The sequence below is a fragment of the Mus pahari genome, chromosome 21, assembly GCF_900095145.1.
Source record: "Mus pahari chromosome 21, PAHARI_EIJ_v1.1, whole genome shotgun sequence".
NCBI lineage: Eukaryota > Metazoa > Chordata > Mammalia > Rodentia > Muridae > Mus > Mus pahari.
In genome coordinates this window covers 46,891,982-46,903,448 of record NC_034610.1, presented here as the reverse complement: position 1 = coordinate 46,903,448, position 11,467 = coordinate 46,891,982, and the positions used below count along the sequence as shown (strand labels likewise).

At 40.4% G+C, this 11,467-nt stretch overlaps 1 protein-coding gene across 2 annotated transcripts in view; it reads right to left on the bottom strand.

The window, feature by feature from the left end:
* Window positions 1-999: 999 nt before the first annotated feature.
* Window positions 1,000-11,467, bottom strand: part of LOC110338257 (trace amine-associated receptor 7e) — a 12,267-nt gene continuing 1,799 nt past the window's right edge. Inside the window, exon 1 of one of the 2 annotated variants that reach the window (XM_021221546.1) lies at window positions 1,000-2,156. In XM_021221546.1, coding sequence (XP_021077205.1) covers window positions 1,058-2,134 — 1,077 coding nt within the window. In that variant the 5' untranslated portion in view covers window positions 2,135-2,156 and the 3' untranslated portion in view covers window positions 1,000-1,057. Of the gene's footprint in view, window positions 2,157-11,467 lie in introns of those variants that run through there. The other variant, XM_021221545.1, reaches the window with a different exon arrangement.

Sequence of the window (11,467 nt, the reverse complement as noted above, 5' to 3'; positions counted from 1 at the left end):
TGGAGTCTCGTAAAAGTTTTTCTATGAAACAAAATAGTTATAAGTACAATGTAGGTTTGAGTGGTCCTCTGCTGTACAATGCTCTGTAGTTTACTATTTAGTGAGTCACATCTCAAACAGCCTGTTGGCTTGATCAAGGGCAAATTCTACAGGAAATTGGACCCTATGGAGAGGGAGTTTTAGAAAAATATCTTGGAACCTAATAGAATGGGTACACAAGACTCAGGTTGGCTGCGTATTCTGCCTTTAATCTTAGTGTGTGGGTCTTCTAAACACATTATAAATTTGGCTTTTGTCTTTGAAAACTCTACACATCTTTACAAACTTTACAAAAGCAAGGGATCAGCTAATTTACAAATCACAGTGGATAAAGAATAATCAACTTTAAATCCTTGATTTAAACACATACCAACTTGTAAATCTGTAGGGTTGTGACCATTCCATTCTGTGACATTCCATAAAAAGCAGGTCGCTCAGCAGGTGATCCTATTGTGACACTGTTTTTATTTTTCTCTAAAAGCAATTGAGTAAATGTTAGTTAATACATAAACATCATGTCTTATTTTTCTGACCTTAAGAATCATATTATTAAGTGAGCAAATCTGGTCCTCAGTTGACAGAGTCCCTTTCTTGAAATCCCTCCTTCCCTGAGCAAGAGATAGGCCTTGGGAGTCTTTGTGTTTCATTTATATTCACTAGAAATACATTACAAAGAGATTAAAAGACTATATATTCAAATTTGAGACTTAAAAGTTTTAACCAATGTCAACAATGAGAACTATATAGAAAGGCGTGGGGTAGGGGTGCTTCTTAGTCGGGGAAACAAAGCAAGATTAACTAGCATAAAACACAGTGAAAATTGGTTTGATCCAAGCTCACTTAATTCTCTAATTAATATAGAAATTAATTTTACATCTATTGAAAAGCACAGAAGCTGGATGTATGTGATGGTCACAGCTGAAGCACAATTCATCACTTAACAGTAACAGATCTGGGCACTCAGTCTCCCCATGATGTTCTGCTGTGAGTCTCTCCAATCCCCAACTAAACCAAGAATCTACTCAGGAAACAAGTTGGTGGTTGAGGAATTCTCCCTCAAGATTTTGCCAGTGACAATGAGTTTGATGGCTTTTCGAAACCAAGGATAAAAGAAAGCATAAATCAAAGGGTTCATGGCTGAGTTATAGTAAACGATCCAAACTAGGATTTCATACACATATGTGGGCGTGATGAACCCTAGGAAGGCATCAATGAAGGAGTCAATGAAATATGGCAGCCATGAAAGGAGGAAGGCAGCCACTGCAATGCCCAGGGTTTTGGCTGCTTTCCTCTCCCTTTTGGCCACCCTGTCCTTGTAGCTGTCTGATGCCCTGGCAGTCTGCTTATTCATCTTCTCGATGTTCTGAGCCTGCTGTTTAGCAATGAGGAAAATCTTAGAGTAGATAGTCATCATCACAAGGGTGGGGACAAGAAATAATAGGAAGTTGATAAAGACCCAACTTTGATTCACTGCAAGTTGACATCCACCCACACAGGTGAGGGCACTCACTAGATCCTCCAGCCCAGCTTCACTTGCTCCTGTGTAAATGAGGGAAAACCCATANCTGATGGACAGGAGCCAGGAGAAGGTGATGCACTTGCCAGAAACAGATGCAGTGAACCTGGTGGGGTAGGTCAGGGGGTCGCTGACTGCAATGTATCTATCAACNGAGATGAAGCANAAGTGGAAGAGAGAANAANNNCAGAAAGATACATCAAAACAAGTGTGTAATTTACAGTAGCTGTCCCCAAAGTACCAGCAGCCCTCCACAGACCTCACTGTGCTGAAGGGCATCACAGTCAGTCCCACCAGGAAGTCAGCACAGGCCAGGGATGCCACCAAGAAGTTGGCAGGAGAGTGCAGCTGCCTGAAATGAAGAATTGATGTCATCACCAGGAGGTTTCCACACACAGCCAGCACAGCCCCAAAGCCAAAGACTGCATAGAGGATGAGGCGAGGGCCTGGGGAGTATGGGCTCCTGACACAGGATCTGTTCAGGTTCTCATAGCACAGCTCTGCAGNTGTGGCAGAGAGCAGATCTCTGCTCAGGGTGCTGTCTTGGTCCCAGGAAACAGTGCCATCAACTATAGACATATATGCTATTCCAAAAATTCTCAGAAAACATATAAATGTGTAATTACTAATGCATTTTCATTTCCTAGTTAATGTATTTCCTAATTCACAGTAAACCTTCCTAATGACAAGAAGACTTTTAAATCTATTTTAATATTTTTATGCTTCATCTATTTCTTCACTTCTCAAAACTCCAGTGTATTCTGAGATGCACAGTTAACTCTGACCTGCTGTTAGCATTTTCAGGGTATTTTAACTAGTTTATATTAATACTCCAAGCATTCCTAACCCGCAGGAATACCTCCCTAATGATGCCAAATACAGTGTGTCCCTAGGAGTGAATCCCCATGGTGTTAAGGTGAGACAAAATGCCTGTCAGCATGTTGTTTATGCCATGACAAAATTTTCCCCCTGCTAATTTGCTACAATGACCTTTCTCTGTAGTTTAGTTGGATGTGATCCCCGCCCCAACAGAACTTTACTGAGATTTGAAATTCTGTTCATAGAGATGGCCTTTACCTTTTATGAGTGATGTTATCTATGACATTCCTAATCAAAGTGATCAAGATTCCTGCATACAAGTTTTCCTTTCTCAAGCATTGGTCACTGCTAACCAAACAAGATCTAGCACCATGAGAACACCTTCCTTTCTCCAATTTCAGCTTTAATATTTTTACCTTGGAAAATTGAGGGTATGGACAGCAAAATTTGCTCATGCATGAGGGCTCTGTAAACAAGCAGGACTGACCTCTCCATGTGCTCTGTGTTGCTTAAGTGAATCTCAGGAGCAATGTTCAATTTCTGTATGTCACCATTTCAAACATTTATTCACCTTCTTTGTTTCCATTTCTGTGACAATTATCCCCAATCTTAATTTCATAATTTATAATATTAATATTTTGACTATGAAATAAAACCAACATTTTCTTCTAGTATTTCATATCTAAAAGGATTAATCAAAATTTTGTGGGGGATATGAGTAACTAGTTACAGTTTTTTAATCATCCCTTTACTCCAATGTTATTTCTTCAATAATCTATTTTTATTCAATGTCTTACATTGTGGATTTCTTTTTACTATCAGTATTATAGAAATATAGGTGTTTAGAAAATAAAGACATTCATGATAGGTCCTTTTTTGTGAGTTCTCCATAGGCTCAGTAATAGTGTCAGGTCTTGGGGCCTCCCCTTGTGCTGGATCCTATTTGGGCCTGTCTCAGGACCTTCTTTTACTCAGGCTCTTCTCCATTTCTATCCTTGCAGTTCTTTCAGACAGGAACAATTGCAGGTCAAAGTTTTGACTGTGGGATGGCAAACCCTTAATGCCCTGTCTTTCTGCTGGAGGTGTTCCTGCTCCCAGTGTAGGACATTTCATCTAGTGTCCCTCTGACTGCTCTCCAAAAGACCCAGCAAGTAGCTAAAAGAATTACATGCAGATATTTGTGCCCAACCAATGAACAAAAACTGCTGACCACTGTGGTTGAATTAGGGGAAAACAGGAAGAAGCTGAGGAGGAGGGCAACCCTGTAGGAGAACCAGCAGTCTTAATTAACCTGGATGCTTGAGTTCTCTCAGACAATGGAGCACCAACCAGGCAGCATACACCAGCTGATATGAACCCCCCAATACATATACAAGCAGAGGACTTCTGGGTCTGGGTTCAGTCAGAGAAGATGCACCTAACCCTCAAGACCCTCAAGAGACTGGTGGCCCCAGGGAGTTTAGATGTCTGGTGTGGTGGGGGCTAGGGGTTGAGGATAACCTCATGGAGTCAGGGGGCTGGAAGGGGGTTAAAATCTGGAGTTATAAATACATAGATAGATAGATAGATAGATAGATAGATAGATAGATAGATAGATAGAGAAATGATTTAAAAACAAAGAAAATAAAGACATTGAGACATAAAAGACTTCAGAGATAAGGGGATAAAGGTATTTTGTGTTTGCAATAGATCCAAAGTAGAGTAAAATGAAACTAGAGACACACTCCACTGCTGAGGGTTCACTGTACAAATAGACATACAGAAGAATTTGGTGGTTAAAGTCCTTGTTTCTTTTCTGAATAGATTAAGTACCCCACAGCATACTATCACAAGGATATTTGAGAGATCTCATTTGTTTGTTGAACATAAATGGTAACTGATGCTTTGATACTTTTGAATACATTTAAAGTTTTATATTTTGGCATGCATTATCAAAAATTAAATATATTGTAGTAAAAATGTTCAACAATATGTCATAACTGAATTCTTGAGTTCATATTAAGTTTCCATATTCTAAAACCAGAAGCGCATGTTACTGGCAGCAACCCCCCAGGATCTGTGATATTCTGGCGGTGGAGACTGGGCCTGAGAGCACATGAACTCCAGACCATGCAACAGCCTGAGAACTGTGGAGAAACTCTACATTTTAATAATTGAATTGTTGAATCAGTGTCTACTACCTAGTATCACACTATATGGATACAACATTTTGCTTATATTATTCCTAAATTCTCACCAAAATCCCTCCAAACACACTCTTGATAGACAACTAATAGAAGTAATCAAATTGATAAAAAAAAATACAGAATAGCACATACACATACACTCACATACAAACATACACACATATATACACACACATACATACATATCTATACACACATATTCTTATATATAAGAATACATACTTATGTGGTCGAATACAAACCTACATATATATGCTGATTCAACAATTCAATTATTAAAATGTAGAGTTTCTCCATCAGTTATTAGAAAATATCCAGGCCTACTTTCCCCATGTGATCTGACTCTTTCCTCCACAGTTCTCAGGCTATTGCATGGTCCAGAGTTTATATATATGTATCTATATCTATGTATGTATATATATATATATATATATATATATATATATATACCCACATGAAAAACACACACATACAAATATATATACACACATGAATATATATAACATACATATATGCATATACAAATATACACATACATATATAATACATATATATGCATACAAATATATGTACATGTGTGTGCACATACAAAAATACACATAAAAACATATTTTTTACTTTATTTTAACTTTAATTTTTATTAATGAAAGTCATTTTCCCTTACAATCATCTTGTGAAATCCCCATCAAAATCCCAACACAATTCTCCAAAGACATGGAAAGAGCATTCTCAAATTCATCTGGAAAGGCAAAAATCCCAGAATAGAGAAAACAATTCTTAACAATAAAAGAACAGCTGGGGGAATCATCATCGCTGACCTCAAGCTTTACTACAGAGTGATAGTGATAAAAACTGCATGGTATTGGCACAGAGACTGACATGTTGATCAATGGAATAGAACTGACAACCCAGAAATAGAACCACACACTTATGGTCACTTGATCTTTGACTAAGACGCCTAAAATATACAATTGAGAAAAAGAAAGCATCTTCAATAATTAGTGCTGGTCTAACTGGCTGGCTGTATGTAGAAGAATGAAAATAGACCCATATTTGTCACCTTGTACAAAGCTCAAGTCCAAATGGATCAAGTACCTCAACATAAAACCAGATACACTGTATATAATAGAAGACAAAGTAGGAAAGAGCCTTGAACTCATTGGCACAGGAGGAAATTTCCTAAACAGAACTCCAATGGCTCAGGCTCTAATAGTTCAACAATTGATAAATGGGACCTCATGAAACTGGAAAGCTTCTGTAAGACAAAGGGCATAGTCAATAAGACAAATCAGCAACCTACAGATTGGGAAAAAAAAATCTTCACTCACCCCACATTGGATAGAGGGCTGATACCCAAAATATATAAAGAACTCAAGAAGCTAACCACCAAACACCAAAACAATGCAATCAAAAAATGGGTTATAGAACTAAACCAAGAATTCACAACTGAGGAATCTAGAATGGCTGAGAAGCACCTAAAGAAATGTTCAAAGTCGTTATCAATCAGAGAAAAGCAAATCAAAATGACCCAGAGATTCCACCTTACACTAATCAGAATAGCTAAGATAAAAACCTCAGGTGATGACACATGCTGGAGAGGATGTGGAGAAAAAGGAACACTCCTCCATTGCTGCTGGGATTGCAAATTAGTATAACCTCTCTGAAAATCAAATCTGGAGTTTCTCAGAAAATTGGAAATAGATGTCCCACCATGCCACAGGAACACATGTTCCACTATGTTCATAGCGGCCTTATTTGTGATAGCCAGAAGCTGGAAACAACCTAGATGTCCCAGGACAGAAGAATGGATACAGAAAATGTGGTTCATTTACACAATAGAATAATACTCAGCAATTAAGAATGAGGACATCCTGAATTTTGCAGGCAAATGGATGGAACTAGAAAATATCCTGAGTGAGGTAACTCAGACTCCAAATGACCTGCATGGTGTGTACTCACTAATAAGTGGATATTAGCATCCTCCCCCCCCAAAAGTACAGAATACCCAAGATACAGTCCACAAAACTTAAAAAGTTCAACAAGTTGACGTGCCCAAGTTAGGATGCCTTAGTTCCACTTGGGAGAGAGAAGAAAGTAGTCAAAAGTGAAGAGGGAGGGACCTGGGAGGGAAAGTGAAGGGGGGAAGGGGAGGGGAACCTGATCTATTGAGTAAGGGAAAAGACTGAAGCCCTGAGGGCCAGCAGAAACAATGGAAACAGGCAACCTCAGGAAAAAGGAGGATGGTAGAACCCTCCAGAATGCACCAGAGACCTGGGAGGTCAGAGACTCTCAGGACTCAAAGTGAGGGACCTTAGATGTAATGCCTGACAGTAGGGAGAGGGAACTTATAGAGTCTACCTCCAGCAGGAAGACAGGGCATCAAGTGAGGGATGGGGTAGCCATTCCACAGTCACATCTCTGACCCATAATTGTTCCTGTCTGAAAGAACTGTAGGAATAGAAATGGAGAGGAGCCTGAGGAAAAGAAGTCCAGTGACAGGCCCAAAGCGGGAGCCAACTCAAGGGGAGTTCCCAAGGCCTAACACTATTACTGAGGCTAAGGAGGGCTCACAAAAGGGACCTATCATGACTTTCCCCCGAAAGGTCCAACAAGCAGCTGATATAGTCAGATGCATATATTTGCACCCAGCCAATGGATAGAAGCAGCTGACCCCTGTTGCTGAATTTAGCAAGGGTAAAAGAAGCTGAGGAGAAGGGTGATCCTGTAGGAGGACCAACAATCTCGATTAATCTGAACCCCTGAGATCTCTCAAACACTGAACCATCAAACAGACAGCATATACCAGCTGATGTGAGGTCCTCAACACACAAACAGTAGAGGACTTCCTGGTCAGTGTTCATTCAGAGATTCTGCACCTAACCCTCAAGAGACTGGAGGCCCCAGGGAATTTAGAGGTCAGGTGGGGAGTGGGTGGGGACATCCATGTGGAGACAGGGGATGTGTGGAGGAGGTGTGGGATATGAAGCAGTTGGAGGGTCGATGGGGAGGGATAAAATATCGAGTATAAACAATAAAAACAACAACAAAATGTAACTAAAAATAAAAATAATCTTGTGAAATGTATGTACTCTAAAAATTTTTTTTTCACAACAGCATTTCTCTGTGTAGCTCTGGCTGTCCTGGAACTCACTCTGTAGACCAGGCTGGCCTTGAACTCAGAAATCTGCCTGCCTCTGCCTCCCAAGTGCTGGGATTAAAGGAGTGTGGCACCACTACCCGGCATACTCTAAAATTTTACAAAGCAATATGTCATCAGTGACTGGGCCTCATTCTTCTTTGTGATTGTAAGGCTCCCATAGGGAGCTCTTCCCACTCCAAACCCGAGATGATGCTCGCCCACCCAGGAAGCACAAGAGACGATAGTCTTGATGCAAAAACACAAGGTAGTTTAATTGTGGAGCTCCGGGCTGATTTGTATCTCACGCAGGAGAACAAGATATCGACCACGTGGCTCGAAAGCTAGGGGTTTTTATAGGGAGAGGGTTCCGGGGCTCGGGAGAATTGGCATGATTACAGATGATTGTTCCGTTTAAATGCCAACACATTTGCAGAGTGGTATGTGTAAGATAGCAGAACACCTGGTTAACATATGACTCGAAACTATGTCAGGAATGTTTTAAACAAAAGCCTGCCTGGGCGTGCCCAGGCCTGTCCCACCGCATTCTCCGCGTTCTCCACCTCAGGCTTCCAAGCCCACGACTTTTTCTCTGGACTTATTTGACATAAATTACATGAATCACAGGCCTTAAATTTCATTTTAAATTTCATTTTCCTTCACGATGGGGGAATATTTGGAAGCTGCCTTCCTCCCATAGTCTCTGAGATCAGTGTGGTGCGGGCTCATGTCTGATTATGATGAAAACAGGCATGATCTGTGGCCTCTTCTGACCTAAACACACTAAGAGAGGAACATGACTTACAAGGGTGTGAGCTGTTCTAAAGCAGTCCGCAATCCAGAGTTGACAACACAACAAGATGACATGCGATATTAGAGATTTCTAATGAAGATAGCTAAAAATCTTTATTAGCTAGCAGAGTTAACTTGGAGCTTAGCATGAGAAACAGCCTTTCTGTTGATTCTCAAAGCCACTTCCCCCACACCTGGAAGCTAGAGTCTGAGCTTGATGGTTGCTAATTTGCAACTAAACAAAGTACCTGGACTCCCCCCAAAGAAGCTTTTATCCTGTTGCTTTTCAACTGTCTCGACTTTGTTTTTCAAGCAGGTCAGTCATCTCCTGTCTCCAGCAAGTGTGCAGCCTCGCCTCCTGCAAGCATAGGTGGCAGAAATTCATCGATATGAGAAAACATGTCCAGTATATATTGTGGCTTTGGTCTGATTTGGGAATAAGGTGTGCTATGAGGTGCCAGTCAGTCAATGATGGGCAACCAGATATCTGAACTATATCAATCTAAGACAGAGGCATATGCCAAGAGGCCATGGGTCATTAATAATACACCACAGAGACATGTTCGTGCAAAATAAATACAACAAAGCTGCATATATTCTCCTTAATGGATAAGAATAGTTCTGGAAAAATCTGAGTCCCCAAGCCAGGTGCAGCTGCCAGCCACCATAATTACCAGGCAGAACTATGGAGCATAAATAAATTTTGTGCCCCAGTCCAGCTAATTTTTATTATATGTTTAGGAGGGAATTGTTCCCTCCCCAAGCCTTGAAAAGGCTGACTTTGATGTTGCTGCCACTGACCATGAGACCACCTGGAGTGGAGCCTTCCTACCTAGATGGCTCTTTTGTTGGCTCTATTATTCTATCACCTGCCCCTGCTCTTCTCCAAGACACTGACTGCTACCTGCTGAGAGACTCTTGAGATATTTCAGAGACAGCATCCTGAAGATCCACCTATAGGCTCACACCTATAGGACAGGCACCAAGAATGGATTGTCGGGGATGGACCTCCCCTCTTTATAAGCACAGACTCTTAGTAAAACTTTGAAGCCAGGAACAGAAAAATCATGTTTTGGCATCCGTTATTTCTCTCGACATTTTCTCCTATACAGCTCCTGCCTCCCACTCAGGAACCCAGTTAGTGTGGCCGCAGGTGGCTATACCTCACTGGGTTCATCTGTAGCTCCCAGGTAATAGAACCCAACCTAAAGGGAGATGTCACTTGTACTTAATGCCCTGTGGACCTCTATGCTGTCACAACTAGAGACCACACTAGATTATAGATCTTTTAATTAGACAACACACATTCATGTACTTTGTAAAGGAATCTCTCTAAAGTCCCACATTAAGCTTTATTGTGCACCTTTATTAAGCAGAACAAAAGTGATTGTTGCCTGGAAACCTTCATCTACATTCTATTGTGTTTAAATATGCTGGCAATAAATGTCCTGGCATTAGACTACCTAAACTTGTTCTAGGTTGACTAAATTAGTCAGAACCAAGTTTTCATTCTCCACTCTTGCTGGTTCTTTCCCCTGCCTGCTATGACACCTCCAGGGAGCCCCATCATCTGAGATAAAAGACTATGATCAAGGCAGCTTTTGGAGCAAATGGTTTATTTCAGCCAACACTTCCAGGTAACAGGCCTTCCCTGAGAGAAGTTAGTCAGGAATTCAAACAGGTTAGGACCCTAGAGGCAGGAGCTGATGCAGAGACCATGAAGGGCTATCAAGTACTCTCTGATGCAGCATGGCTTCCTCAGCCTGCCTTCTTTTACAGCCCAGGACTCCAGCCCATGGTGGGAACCACCCACCCATGGGCTGGGCCTTCTGCCATTAAGAAGTGCCATTTCGATCACTAAGAAAATTCCTTACAACCAGGTCTGATGGAGGCATTTTCTCAAATGAGGTTTCCTTCTTACACATAACTCTAGCTTTGGTCAAGTTGATATAAAACAGGGCAGCGCAAAAGGCTACTGAAAGAGGAACTTCTGATTTGTTTATATTGAACTACATATTAGTGTTTCTTTTGAGTGCAGTAAGCATCAGCTACTCTACACTGTCACTCAAGTGAAGAAGGGTTACAGTTCTGTGCATGCAGGAGAAGCCACTCGAATCTAAACAGCTGAAGCCAAAATAAACTGATAGTGTTTTAAGGGTTGAACTAAAGTACCATGAAGAGGGGATATTAAGGAGTCTGGGGAGATTTTGGTCATCTGTCAATCTCACAAGGACAGACTTCCTCAATTGTAGTAAATAGGAAATAACCCATGTTTGGTAGTTTAAGCCTGTGAGTAACATTCAAAGACCTGAGGCAGGGCAATACTTGCACTTATAACCCAATATAGGTTATTCTGGGCTGCAGAAAAAGACTATCTCAAATAAAAATCAGAAATAGAATTGCAACTGAGAAAGGATTTGTCAGCTTAAAAAATATGACAAAAAAGATATCATACCTTAATATTAAACAGTCCTCACGTTTGTTCACATGTAATTAAAAATAATATCAAGAACATTTCTTATGTATTGACAACTTTGTGACTGCCTATTTTGCCCTTTATTTTCATGTTTTCTTCTGAACACCTTATTAGCTTTGCTTATGTGCATATCTTTGAACACTTCTATAAATCTCTAAGAACATAAAAAAAATAAGTGAGAAGTGAGCAAATTTATAAATCATAGCAAATAAACAATGATCATCTTTAATTCTTTGATTTAAACATATGACAACTTAAAAAGCTTTAGAATTGTGAGTGTTCCTGTGTGTGTTTGCTCCCAAGAAAGCAGCTCACTGAAGAGATATTACAAATTGTGACCTTGTTTTCATTTTCCTCTGAAACAACTGAGTAGTTCTTAATTAATACACTTTAAATGAGCAAAGCTGGGTCTCAGTTACTATATCCTTGCCCCTTTCTGAGCAAGAGATAGCTCCTGTGCATCAAACACTTCTGCAATACACACACACACACACACACACACA